General features: G+C 35.7%; 1 protein-coding gene across 3 annotated transcripts; it reads right to left on the reverse strand.

Annotated features, from left to right (window-relative positions):
• Positions 1-18: 18 nt before the first annotated feature.
• Positions 19-14,440, reverse strand: LOC106658944. 3 transcript variants are annotated; one of them, XM_014381141.2, is made up of 6 exons: positions 14,117-14,440; positions 6,843-7,104; positions 6,347-6,605; positions 2,924-3,007; positions 1,050-1,187; positions 19-961 (listed from the first exon to the last, which is right to left on the reverse strand). In XM_014381141.2, exons 2-6 carry the CDS (start codon positions 6,879-6,881, stop codon positions 711-713), a joined length of 771 nt encoding a protein of 256 aa, XP_014236627.1. In that variant the 5' UTR covers positions 6,882-7,104; positions 14,117-14,440; the 3' UTR covers positions 19-710. The 3 variants fall into 3 exon arrangements, with proteins under 3 accessions (XP_014236627.1, XP_014236629.1, XP_014236628.1); XM_014381143.2 differs by lacking the exon at positions 14,117-14,440 and adding an exon at positions 13,465-13,482; XM_014381142.2 differs by lacking the exon at positions 14,117-14,440 and adding an exon at positions 12,066-12,159.
• Positions 14,441-14,799: the final 359 nt, after the last annotated feature.

Here is a 14,799-nt window from a genome sequence, read left to right on the forward strand (position 1 = left end):
AAGTGATAATTAACCAAAGTCTTTTTATACAGTTTTAATAGTCACGACTAAGAACAAATTTTATAATTATAATGAAAGTAATTGAGAACATAAGAGCGTAAAGAAAAATTTTTTATAACAATATATTTACACAAATATACATACTTAATGGTATCGCCGTATTACGTTCTGTTTTCTCCTTTTCCTTTCGTAAAATGAACGTTATAAAATTGTGTTCATATTACTAGAAAACCCGCATTACATGTAAATTGATATTATACACAGTCGAAGTAATTGTTCGTCATAGGGTATACGCATAATTGTTAATTTAACATTCCATATCGTATCACATGCAACAGGAGAAACACGATCACCCTCGCCAGTTATAATATTTGTAACATATTCAACATTCAAAATCATATTACATGTTATTGTTATAAATTTATCTGATAAGTCATGAATAAATATATGTACAGTTTATCAATCTTTGTTGATATTTGTGCGATAATAACAATGTGTTAGAAGCATGTATTCAAATTTACGGGCTTTCAAAATCAATCAGTACAGTTTTAATTGCTTAATTTTTTTGTAAAACATTACGAGATTTTAGAAAATATTTAGAGTTTATTAGTTCGTGTGTTACTAGTAGAGAAAATCCAAAAATATTTGCATAATAAGCACGAAAATTTTAATGAACGATTTTTTTCATTCGTCGTTGCATTTTATTCCGTTCAACGCCCCATGATAGTCGGTTCGTCAGCCATAGCAAGCTCTTCAGTGGCGGCCCGGCCGCGTTTACGTTTTCGCGAGTAGAGCATGAACGCCAAGGCGCTGATCAAATGGGCCGCAAAAACTGTCCAGGCGAGCACGAAAGAGTAACCATGGCGCAGTTCTGAGAATTTTGGAAACAGCCAGTTGTCACGTTTGCTGCCATACTCGACCGACTGAAGGAACACCTGAAGCACCACCATAACGCACGCACCTATTGGCAATGGCATACAATTTAATACATTAATACTCAAAGGTTAAGAAATAAAAAATTCAAATAGCGCAGACAGAAAGTAACTCACAGGTAATGAAGTGAATACCACCAGCGAGCCTTTTGAAAGTGTAACGAGGATTCCGAAAAGTGTAGATGGAAAAGCCAAAGCCCATTACCATGACAAAGGTACTAATGATGGCAAACGAGACGTCAGTTCTCGCGTAATCTATAAAGTAAAAAAGGGTACTGCTGTTACTGCCACAGTCAGAAAACTTTCCCATTTATGAAAATGTAAGTAAAATAATACGATAAGTTGATCTTAAGCAGCAACGTAAATCCTATCGATTTAACCGAGAGATTTTGAAATAGATCGCTTCTCCTTTTTCCTTGCTTTTCCTTTCTGCTATTTCTCAAAATATTCTTAATAATTGGCATTTTATTCTACGATATCTATATGAGCAATTCTTTAAAAAAAAACGCATTTTTGTAGGTAGATCAAAACTTTTTTTTACTCTACGTGGGTACGGGAAATATTTGTGGGATCCCGGCAACATGAAAAAACGTAGGAACAGTCGAAATTTTGATCGTGGTTTTTTTTACTTTTGTGATTTAGAGGACAAAAAATCATGTTTTCATGGCTACGTACTCAATTTCTAAGTCGCCGAAAAAGTATCAAAACTCATTTAAAAAAAGTAACTGACTACTGTGTTCGATAGGGAATTTTCTCAGCTTTCCAATGGTAATATTAGATTTTCGGATAAGTAGCATTTTCACTAAGAAAATCGTCGTCAAATATGCCAAGCAAAATATCCCGAAAAATACGGTAGGGAAAAAGTGATATTTGAGGTTTATTTTTTATTTTTCCTTGTAAAAATTGATTATTTCGGAAAATCTGATATTACCATCGGAAAGCTGAGAAAAGTTTCTATTGAACACAGTAGTCAGTTACTTTTTTTGGATGAGTTTTAATACTTTTTCGGAGACTTAGAAATTGAGTACGTACGTTTTAACGAGAAAGCATTGACGAGAAAACATGTCTATTCGTCCTCTAAATCACAAAAGTAGCTGATAAAAACACTCTGAAAATTGCGATTGTTTCTACGTTCTTGCATGTTCCTGGGACCCCCACAAATATTTCCCGGGGGTCCGTACCCATATAAGGTGAACAAAAATTTTGCCCCAAATCTGCATTTTTTTTTGAAGAATTGCTCATATATCCGCATCTCTCTGACAAGGGCCCATTATGATAATTATAATATAGTATCGTAAATAGGCAAGTGAGATGAGAAAGTTGTTGCAGTACAACTAGTTAAAAGTAATACGCGCTCTTGAAATACGTACACGATCATAAAGTCCATAAAGCAAATCATGTCAATGTCGGACCGATGACGTGGGTACTAGCTCTAGTTTTACGGACTCGCCGTTATGAGAGCGAGGTCTTACACATACGCATTTTTTTTACATTTTTTTGCCCTTTCACTCTAGCGCTAAATAATTAGCTGGAAAAAAGATTTACGTATCGTATTGAGAGTCACTGGAATACACATATTTTCCCGCAAACTCTTCTATCTATACATTTATAGAAAATGCTCAAATCATTGTTATTGATAGTGCAGAATTCGTAAATTTGTGCTAATATAGCAAAAAAATGAGTTAAAGAGGAGCTTTATGTACTAGCAGAGGCCTGAAAGCTTGAAACAAACACGAGAAACGCCTCAGCTAATGTTCTCTATTTAATTAGATGATACGCGTTTGTTAGGGCACCGCCTCATTTCTGCTCATAGTTTTTGCATAGAATTGTCTAATCTTTCTTAAAACACTAGTTTAACAGAAACTATATACTCTTCCCTTCTTCTTTAAAAATCTTATTCGTTCAGATTTATGATAAATTTTTATCAAAAAGATACGTCTGAATATTAACTTTAAGTTCTCACTCAGCTTATATGTATTTAAATTACTCACTAACTAACGTATCGTCTACTTCAGGTTTGCGCAGGCGTTTAGACTTCTGCTCGTTGGAAAACATATCGTGCGGATTGCATTCGCCTGTAAAGAATAAAAGCTTTCGGTTATAAAGAAATAGAAAGAGAAAAAAAGGACAAAAGGGGATATAATAGATTCATGTCACAATTGTGCACAAATCGTCATAAGTAGTAAAAATAAAAATTAGCTCGATTGACTTTCATACAATCCCTTGATATTTCAAAGGTAACATTTTAAGGTAAAATTTTATTTGATTTTTGGAATAGTATATTTTGCACCTAGGGAGTGAAAAACTGGAAAGTCTCAGAGCACGTGTAATTTATCATCCGAGGCGAAGCCGAGGTTGATAATTATGTGCTCTGAGACTTTCTTTTTTCGCTACATAGGTGCAAATACAATTTTTTGTGAATCCCCCAGCCTAAAGTAACATTTTGGTTTTGCTCAGCGGGAGTAAAATGTTACTTTAGGTTGGAGTGGCACAAAAAAGTATTTTTCTTTCCCTTTTTATAATATTTTTTAAAATTCCAATACGTTCATTTTTTCCTAAGGGTTTCCGTGAATTTTTTTGTATACTTTGCGTGTTAAATTTTTTCTTCTTTTGCATTTTCTGGTGAATTACGTATTTCAAAAATACATCTGACTTCTCGTAACTGTCTTGGTGAGACAATCCAAGGTCGCTCTCAATCGGTAGAATTATGATGCAGAGAACAGAAAAAAAAAGATGACAAAAAAATTATATTCGAGTATTTATGCAGAGTAACCTTCTGGTTCAATCATCTCAACTTTTTTTTAATTGAATTTGACTTGAAATCATAGCCAATACCACTAACTAGTTACTCGTTTTGTATAGGGTCAAATGGCTAGTTACGAACCACTAGAGAAAAATTTGGACTTCGTTCACTCATGGCGCTAGCTCATATTGTAAGATTTTTTGAAAAATACTTTCTGCTAAGAAAAAACCAACCTTATGTAAGCAAGCATCATGTAAGACAGCTTGATTGAAAAAATCTTCAAAATCTCAGTGTGGCAACCTTAACGTTTTTTATATCACGAAATATAGTTTTAATACTTCTTAATTATGAGTTTTAGAGGTCACTAAACCATTTATCACAGAAAAAATCGCGTTTATCACCACGATAACGCATTCGGATCGGGTCGGAACTGTTGATCTGGTAGATACAGGCCTATACTAAAAAGTAGTGGCATCAGTTTATCTCGATTCAAAATTTTGGACACGGTATCAGCCGATCGCAGTCAAAAATGTAATAAAAATCGTCAGAAATTTCCTTAATACTTAATATAAGAAAATACAATGCGGTTATAAAAATTAAAAACATCGTTTCATTCAAATATTCTAATGATTAAATGCTGATGCCATACAATTTTTTTTTAATAATGGTTTGTCGAATGCTTTTCTCTTTAGTCAGCGAGCGTCATAGAATCCTCGAAATGGCTATTCGGACCGTTACGCAAAATCGTATTTGGCTCGATGCTCAGCTGCAATATTTTCCCAGCCGTGAAATTATCGGAAATTTTGCTCATGCGTAGGGCAAGCCTTTACATTATTCGCACTATAACATTAATACAATTTGTATGAATCTATGCTCGTAGATGAGCCCGTCGAAAAAAGTGGAGATTTAAAAAAAAAACATGAAACGAGTATGGATGGTATTTTTCCGTTACCTTAAATAGATAAATGGTTGAGCTTGCACCGGCATAAATTCATTTATTCTCGTTTTTTGCAGTAACGCATGCAGAACAAAAGCCCGTGGCGGTAATTGAATGAGGCAAACGTAAGCTTGCTAGTGTTGGGGCAAATGCGTGCATGAAATCAATCGAACTTTGCACTGTGTACGCATACCCGTGAAATGTAATACTCACTTTTTTATGTTCGAGGATAGTACTATATGTGTAATACGTGATATACTAATACATACACATATGAACACTTAATGACCTCGAGCCTTCCTCCACTCATTGCACTTTAAACCCTTCAAGCATGAGAATTCGAAGCATTCCAATGAGAGCTAAATGCGCTACATAAGTCGGCAAGCTATCACTTAATGGTTACGCAATTTATACTTATAGTCAAATCAATGTAACAAACGATAATTTTTAAATTTCAAGAAATTAACGTCGCCCCAGTGCATAAAGGTATCTGTTTAATCTCAGAGGCAAAAAAACGGTCTAAGTTTCTATTTTATAACATAGCACATAGTTTCTTTTTTGTCTCCAAATTTTAACCCGTTCAATACCAAAAGACCCTAATTTTGACTTATTTTTCCACGCGTTATTTTTTTATGAAACTATTGTTAAAAATGTAAAAATACCATATATGATGGGATTTTTATCGCTCTTTTCAAATCTAGTGTCAGATTTATGATATATGCAACCGTTTCAAAACTACATTTGTTTAAACCAAAAAAAACGTGGTTTTTGAACATTTGTCTTCAAAATGATCGTATTTTTCACCACAATTACGCATTCGGATCGGGTTAACTCATTAAGTCTGGGACGGACACATTTTTGATACTTTTTGAACCGTTGTACTCTTGCTAAAAATGGGTCTGGGGAGAACTTGTGAGTAAGCATATTCTACGCAAAATTTAATGAACTTTCCAAATCCAGTGTCAGATTTTCGATATAATAAACAGGTCAAAAGTTATGGACGGTTTTATAAAAAAAACGTGATTTCGAAAAAAAAGTTTTTCTCCTTTTCGAATTTTCACATGAAAATCTATTAAATCCTAGCGTCTTTGGTACAAATAAAGTGTCCATGGGTCCTTTTCTTTAAGTTATGACGGTTCCAATTAGTAAAATATGATTTTAAGTACAAAAAATGGTGACTGGAAAACGAAAATATATAAGGAAATTTTTGGCATTTTTAACTCAAAAACGATGGATATGAGGAAAAATTTTTACTGATGTATGAGTTCGTTGATTAATTCTAAGAATCCATCGTTTTTGAGTTAAAAATTCCAAAAATGTTGTTTTTGGAAATAGTATATTACTGCCCTAGGCCGTACCTCGGCTTCGCCTCCGTCGCTTATTTCACGTGCCCTGGGACTTTTCTGTTTTTCCCGGCCTAGATCAGTAATATACTATTGTTTAACCGCGAGACGTGGAAAAATTAGAAAAAATGACTGAAAACCGCCCAAAAACGTATCGAAAAATTATACGAAAATGTCTAATTAAAATTTCTGTAAGTTAGAATAAAAGATTTATACTAAAAAAAGTTCTTCAGAAAGGTTATAAAAATGTACTGAAAAAAATATAAAAAAGTAATTTTGAGGTGTGATTAGCTCTTCACAGGCTTCACTTCATTTAGTCTACTCGATTTGTGTACTCGGACCATGTAAGCTGTATGCGCAGGCAATATGATCAAATGGTGTGAATACTCACTGTAAGGAACGATATCTGTGTCATTGGTGTGTCGATTTCTGTGAAAAAATCCAGTCGTGCAACTACTTAGAAGCCCGGCATGGCCAGTAAAGAAAAGTTTGGTCCCATTAGGTGAGTTCTGATCGCCGATAACGAGGCCCTTGTTGTCAGGCGAGCGAGCCTCTATCCAATGACTTGTAGCAATTGATACTGACCAGATGCAAACTGCAATGCCTACCAAGATTGTGCAGCCGAATAAAATACGTCGCTCAAACACCACCTGAGAGGGGAAACCGGATGCAAATTTTCAGTTCTATAATTCATTGTTTAACAATGTAATTGAATTTTTTCCATGCGACATGTGTGGAACTCTTTGAAACTTTTAGTTTTTCGCTATTAAAATATACTATTTATACTAATAAAATTATACTCGTAGATATTTAAATACTTATAATACAAGATCTGCATCGGTTCCCTAAATGTTAAAAGTTTCAGAGAATTTCACATGCATACGTACTTGATTGTAAGTATTCTTCATCTTCATTCGACTTGGCATTTTGACGTAGATGTCGTCGAGGAAATCCTCTTTCGTGTACGATCCTAGATATTACTGCACTACTCGAGTAAGACTCGGCAGCAGCATCGAGTTGTCGATGTTGCTGGCTGCTCATCGAGAAACCTACGAGCTAACGGTTGACGGAGTTTCGCTTGCTGTAATTCACCACCAGCGCATTCGGAAGCCGTCATGACACGAGCCTTAAGTGGCGGCAACGCGTAATCTGAGAACAAAAATACAGCGAAAAAAAAATAGTAGAAAATTGAAAGCACGCTTAAATATCTTCGTTTGGCTAGGTACAAAGTATAATACGAAAATAGAAATTGCCCGAGGAACGCGAGCGCTATGCATCGATCGTAAATTTAAAGCACCCGAGCCCAGAGAGAAACAGAGAGACAGATAGAAAAAAAGAACATTTATCGTTTTGGCCTCTTTGTAATAAACTTAGCGTGCAAGTTTGCGCACGGCCAAATACTCGTAAGCTCCCGTAGTGGTCGTATTGTGCATGCAGTGGCTCCTATTATATCGACTTACAAGCGTTGCATAGTTGAGGAAGCGAGAAAGTCAGAGAGCGAGATAGAGAGAGAAACCTACACTTTGACAAATGGGATGACATGTACTGCCGAGCAGCGGCGAGATGATGCCTCTGTTCACGGAAAACAATGTATACGTCGCAATAACTTATCACGTATATAAATATTATAATTTATATACGTATATGACCCATTCTCGGTGAAGTCAAATAACTAAAAAAAATTTTTTTTCTACAAACATCGTTTGCAGTCTCCAAATTTTATGTGAATTTTTAGATTTGTCTATCGCCCTTTTTGAAAGGTCCATAGTTGTCATTTTAAAGGGGGTGACTCCGCCGGAACGCTTGTAGCGAATATTCTAAAAATTCTTAGCACGGTATACAGTGACGTGAAAATAAGAACAGGAAATCTTTTTTGCTGCAAATTAACCAAATTTTTAGAAAAATAGACTACAAAAGGATCTGAGCCCCCAAGGGGCTTATTTCTACGAGAAGAAATACAAAATCTAATCGTATTCGATCTACGAATTTAATCTCCAAAAAATTCACAGCGCTCCTAAAAAATGTAAGCGAGTACCTACTATATTTTTTAATGGCCCTTCAAGTCTGGAGATGAGTAAGTGTGTCAAAAAAACGTCGAAAATGGCTAACTTCGGCGATTTTCAGTATTATAGACCGTTTGTGCTTCTTTCTACTGGACGGGCCTTTGGAGTGCTCTAATCACTTTGCAGTATTTTTTTCTGAAAATTTGTGCTATTTTCAGAAAAAAAAATTTCTCGCCCTGTTTTCTTAACTTCTTCTATATTGAGCGAGGACTTTTTGAAACATTCGGTACAAGCATAATATCTGTCAAGTGCCAACTTTAGGCCTCCGAAAATGTTAATAATTCAAATGACATCACAAATATTAAGTTTTTCATGTTCGCGGGAAAAAAAAAATTTAGAAATTCGACTCTAATTAAAATCGGCCATACATATAATCCGTATGTGTATTCTTTTTTTGATTCTTGCTTTGATTGATTGGTGTTCAAGTGCTGAGAAAAACAAAGAGCTCTGACATAATTCACCGTGTCAAGCTTACTTCAAATCCCAGACCTTTCTGTATATTATGCGAAGAGAGCAATTCAGTACACAAAAAAGAGGTAAAAAAAAGAAGACGAGCGGGCTTGCGCACGAATTAACGAGCTTTTATTTCCGTCGCGTAAATACACGAAACGCGTATATTGGCCCTCCCGGCGAGCAAGCGAACGAGCGAGCTTTATTGTTTACGGGGGAGATGTTGCCATTACCCCGGTGCTTTTCTTAACTCGAAATTTACGATATTTGCGAGAGCGTTTATTATTATATTGCTGCCTCGGCAACTGCAAGCCTAGTGCACGCGCACATACCTCTATCCCAGTTGACCTATATTTATAGAGACATTATCGCGAAATTTAGGGAAATATGCGCCGATTCATTTTTTAGGCCTATATAGAAACGGCACAGGAAATGAATAATGTAGCGTCACAAGTGTGGTTTCCTGACATTCATCCAGCAGAGCGGTTGCGCGGGCTATCCTTGGGATTGATTCCAAAATTCACCCTGATAATAAAAATTTTTATTCCCAGAGCTGAGGACATTTTGTGTGCTAGGATTTATAACAAAAATTCCCCCAGTTCCAGTCGGAAAAGTGATTATTATCTAAATAAATAATCTGCGAAGAGCTCTTAACTCGTCAAACATAAAAGGAATTTATGCTCATATTTAAGAAAGGGTTCCAAAAATTTTGACAAATTTTCCCTTATTTTTCGACTATGATTCAAAGGCTGTTTTATTCTTTGGCATTTTTCACTAAAATTGGTCTTGATCGTGAACCTCAAATATTCCAAACGTGATGAGCAAAAATGATTTCAGAAAAATTTCGCCATTTTTTATCCAATAAAAGAATGAAATTAGAAAAAAACTATAGATTAAAAAGTTCTAGGATTGATCGAAAAATACGTGTAATTTTTCTAAAATTTTTCTTGTTTTTTTTTATTTTGAAAGTGAATTTATTGATCAGTGGTACGTGTTCGTTTTATTTTATTTTTAAGGGCTTATATCTTGCACAGATTATTTTTGTTGTTGTTAATGATAATCACTTTTTCATTTTTTCCCACTGTCGTTCTTCTATGCATAAGTTGATATTAATGCGTAAAGCTCCAAGTCGAAAGTTTTACGACCAGACGCTAATTTCCTACTATCTGGATTGTTTGCCTCTAAATGCTAACTGGAAGTGCGCAATATTCAACAACTAGGGCTGTAGCTCGCTCGGTATTCAAAAATAACCAGTTTTGGCGAAAAAATCGTACTTTCTCTAATAGTGCTCATTATTCGCGAGCGCTCGAAACTTAAGCGATTCTTCTGTGAGAGCAAGTTCATAAAACACGAGAAACCTCGAGTTTAGTAACAAGATCTCGCCAGAGAACTCCTTGGGAAAATTTCTGACTCGAAAACAATGATGACTTTATTGCTCAGCCTCTTAAAATTGAGTAATAATCTGATTACGATAAGATTAATGCAGTGTCATCGTTTGAACGATAAAATATTACTTTCTGCCTTGTTTTTTATTTCAACTGTACTTTTTATTAACGCGAAAAAGAAAACCTCGATAATCCGCGATGACTTGAGTCACAAGTAATTGGATTTATTTCAAAAAAATTGAATGCCAGTGTTTAAGTTCGTCGTAGTGTCTAAGGAGCATTGCTATCGTGAATGTATTTCTACTCACTTGCGAGCTTGGTAAGCTATTTTGAAATGCGAATCGAAAAGTTTAGCTCCTACAAACTCGTAGTCTCTTTTATGAATAATTGCGCAGGGCGGCCAATCTGTACAGTCGCAATAAAACACATACATGTAACCTGTTGCCCTGACCGTTATTGCATGCGTTGGCTTAATTGTTGCCTCTAACGACTAGTCCGTATTGCATTGTGTGCTTTGTGCGCTGCACGCACTCTACGACATGACGTTGTACTGCCATTGTTATACATGCGTATTTTCTCTCCCCGCATCAGCCACGTGTAAAATAGAAAGCGATTTAGGATTCCCTTTTTTGTGCGTCAGAATGGCCAATGGTATATATAAATGCAATTTGAAAGTTACGATTTTTCATGTTTGATGGTTTTCATTTAGTTTGTACAATGCATGTAATCACCTGGTTTGAAATCGTCACACGATTTACTCGAGAGAATTGTTAGGTATAGAGCGTGGATGGGGTAATTTTACGTCTACGTGGTCTATATGTCACCTTATACGTACTGATAATAAAAATCAATGACCGATCTAAAAGTTTACTCTTACAGATGAAAATACTGAAAAATTGAGATCTCTGGTCATCGGCCCCATGATCAGAGGTTCAAAGTTGGATCCACGCTACAAAATCACTACAGATCATGCGCCAATTTCATCATCCTTCAAACCTCATGCCCTGCCAAGAATGCTGTCGTAAGTTCACGAATTTGATAAGGTTATAATACAAGAAAAAAATTCACGTTATCATGTTTTGTGAATTATTGGTTTGTTATTCTTAATATTTCTACCGAACTCTTTTGTAAGAAAAAAACGGATTTATAAATATCTTTGATATTGAATAAAACAAACGAGAATAGAAAATTTTTAAAAATGACCGTGTCAAGCGTATTACATCGTCGCAAGCACGTTAATATTTCATTATCTGCGGGAAAATTGAGTTATTCAGTATGTAAGAGAAAACGAAGCGATAAGGTATAAAGGCTGCTTTTTCTTGCACTTGATACTTTTCTCTTTCAACTATACACATTGCCCATCAATTATTTTTGCCATACCCCGGCGGACAATGAGTAAACTTCAAAGTGTCGTAGCTCAGTCTAAAAAGGTCGGATTGGAATTTTAAAAACACCATTCAAAAGGTCTTGGCAAGCACTTTATGTCTATGTAAATTTTTATTAGGTTCATTTATTTTTCAATTTTTATTGACAATTAACGAATCGAAAATATTGATTTTTCTTGTCTCGATTATTTCTCTTGCCATTTTAGTTAGAGAGGTCGTAGAAACATTCTGATCACATGAATTTGTAGATTTTGACAAGACCTTTAAATCCATTCAATTTAAATTGTGATATGTGCATTTTTTACGAAGATACGACCGTTTACTAGTCCCCTATATTTTTTAAAATTCAAAAATTTTGATGAGCCAAAACCATGAAAATGCTAAGAATCTGATCCATAACTATTAATTCTTATTCTACATAGAAAAAAAACATTTTTTGTACATAAAGTTTTTTCCCATCTCATTTACAAAGCCGCGTACATAAGCCGTGTGTATAATATACGTAAGCTAACAACGGCGCGATCCGCCTTCACTGTTTCGTAATTATTTTCGACGACTCGAGCGCGTCGACGAGTTTTGGTTATATATAAATACAATGAGACGTGCGACTTGCCGTTGAAAGAAAGCCGCGAATAAGACAAGCACGAGGCAACGAGGCAATGAAGAACGCGCGCTCTGCAGATGATGCTGATCGTTGCGATGACTGCAGCATCGTTACATAAACTATAGAGCCATATATTTTCGGTTTATCTTGCTAACCGAAAACATATCACAATAGCTTAAAACATGCTATATCGATTGTTTGAGCTTTTGTAAAATTAACCTACGCTGGCACGCACATACAAGAGTCTTATATGCGCAACGAGAGAGAGAGAGAGAGAGAGAGTCGCTCGCCCGAAAGAGAGTGAAAGAATCAGGTCAAAAAAGCCCGCGTATTTTTTGCTCGATTTCGAGAGAACAGGCTCCACAAGCACGCACGCACGCACGAGAACTAAAAGCAGCGGCGCGCATGCAGATTGAGTGTGTAAACGTCGTCGCAAGCTCGATATAATGCGCTTGCAAGAGGATAGGTATATACGACCACTTTCGAGAATTGCTCGCCGCGGGGTAATTTAGCGACGCATGGTCGGACGAGCCAGAGCTCGAAACGCAAATTCGATATAAATAGAGTAAAATAGAGCGTACCGATCGCACTCGCAGGTCGCGCAGCCAGAACAAAAGCTAAAGACAATATTACATTCCGAGCTATTGAATAATCATCGCTTTGATGCATGCTCGAGCGAGACTGCCCGCACCCCACTCTCAATTTTTGGCTTTGAGTACTATAACTTAGTGCATGGTAAGTCTGCTGGCTAATTTATCTGAGTATAATTCAAATTTGTCATGTAAGGAATACAACATAGTTGCGTCTTAGCTTAGTTCTCACAAATTCCTCATTCTTTTTTTGTTACGCTTTCACAGACAGATTTACATTACTCTTATCACTCTCTTAAATATTTAACTTACAAATAAAACTGTTCTTCTAGTTTGCAAAAGTATATGGAAAAGTTTATTGGTTGACCTTTTTTCAATTAAATTGTAATTCCAGGACATGAACCTTTTCAAACATAAACTGTAATACGTCATCGTTTTTATATATTTTATCGTCGCGTATAATATTGATCATCTGACTTTATTAACGACAATTTTTTCTTGAAGCAAAGTTTTTAAGTTTATTAAAAAAGAATAAGATTTAATTCAGTTTAATATTAAGGTTTTGTGTGTGCTCCTGTCGAATCTCAATGGAATCGTTTGACTGCTTGAGCATAAAAAACGAAGCATTCAAGGCATCATAGAAAAGAAGAGATAGGGGAGGAAGTGAGAGAGGAAGAGAGAAAGAGAATGCGGAATGTCTACAGGCATTAATGCACATACTACTACCGGTAAAATTGGAATTGTGAAAGCCATCAAGCATTTAATACAAGCTCGATATTTCTAACTATAAAAGAATAAAATAATGTGACATTATTATGGGAATTGAATGACACATTTAAAGGTTGCATTGTTTATAATTTTAAATTGTTATAAACTCAACGGCTAGCGTAATATTTTAAAGACCCTTTTGTTTGGCACAATCTCTTACGGGGATTTTTTATGCTTTGAGTGTCAGTGAAGTTTTATATCAGAAATTTGGTGCTTATAAAAAATTATAAATAAAAGAAAAATTATAAAAAAAGTCTAACAAACTTTCATTCATAGGTGCGTGTAGTTTTCCATGAATTCTCCAACAGATATTAACTTTTTCGTTTTGGCTGTAGGGCAAAAGCAGACTTTTTTACTTCTTTATTTTCACCTAATTGAACGTTTTATACCGAAGGAGTACCTTAATAATTGAATAAAGTTCCTTCTCTTAGGCGTTAAAATTAGATATATATTTTTTAATGATTTTTGGACAGTATAGTTTACGCTCCTTTTGAGTACACATATCATTGTGAGCAGAATAAAAAAACGATAGAAAAATTGGGAAAAATTTATAATAATCTACTTTTCACATGTAATATAGAATTTCGTTCGAATCGAATAGAAAATGAATAGTTTAAGGATATCACGAAATAAATGTAATATAAGCTCTGTGAAATTCGTTCTCGCTATGCGTGCATTATTCATGATTCATCAATAAATGTAGAATTTTTTCCCCTCGTGTGTTGCTCACCAGGCTGCGATAACTGCTGCTATTGTTACTCGCACGCATACGTGCTTATATGCGGCAATGATCAATTCATCCGATCCTTTTTGTTGCAAGCTCGGTTTAGTATTTATGTTTCAGTTATAGTTACAGTTGAACGATCTCGTCGATTATAACTGAGGAAATGTGAATAAAACGCAAAAATAATCTCACCTTCTGGCGCGTAAATATGCACTGCAGATTGAATTCTTATCGAAAAATCCTTCGTTTTTCCTGCACTTACACGCATCACCAAGTCACATACGCGGACAAAAACACTGCATGAGCTCCCGCTCAAACTTTTTCTTTGTCTCCTCTAACGTTGTTTTGATTTTATTTATTTATTTTTTTTTCATCACGAGGTACATAGGCGCTTAGAAGTGGATGAACAAAACTGTGCAGTTAAGCAGTTATGGCGGCAACGATGTCAAAGACAGAACTGCGCGCTGCTTATGGGACGTGTGCAGTACAGACGAACGCGTGCTCCGGAGTCCGGACTCTCGGCTCACTTTTTCCCCCTGTTTGCAAACACGCGTGCGGTTGAGCGCTCGACCAGCATAGAGCGGGGGTGGGGACACGAATATATATGTACAAAGCTTTTCATCGGCGCCAAACGTGCACTCTACTTCAGTCTTGCTTACAGCGTCTTCGTACGTACAAAAAGAAAGTGGGGTACAGACATACTGCAACACTCGATACAAAAATGATTTTTTTTCTTCATAAGCTGATGAAATTGAAATTTTGGCGGGTGACAGGGGTTTTATTGACGATCGAAGAACATTAAACTAATCCAGAAGAAAGATAAAAAACAACAAGAAAAAAGGAGAAAAGAAAAATTAAAACAATTTTTTGTGGTG

Source organism: Trichogramma pretiosum, unplaced genomic scaffold, assembly GCF_000599845.2.
Source record: "Trichogramma pretiosum strain Unisexual culture from Peru unplaced genomic scaffold, Tpre_2.0 scaffold5, whole genome shotgun sequence".
NCBI lineage: Eukaryota > Metazoa > Arthropoda > Insecta > Hymenoptera > Trichogrammatidae > Trichogramma > Trichogramma pretiosum.

Excerpts from the sequence above, each read along its gene's own strand:
- LOC106658944 (XM_014381141.2), bottom strand. The coding sequence starts at position 6,881 with ATGCCAAGTCGAATGAAGATGAAGAATACTTACAATCAA. Across the intron at positions 6,606-6,842 it reads TGAAGAATACTTACAATCAA|GTGGTGTTTGAGCGACGTAT; the intron begins GTACGTATGCAT and ends TTCCCCTCTCAG. Across the intron at positions 962-1,049 it reads TGGTATTCACTTCATTACCT|GTGCGTGCGTTATGGTGGTG; the intron begins GTGAGTTACTTT and ends CATTGCCAATAG.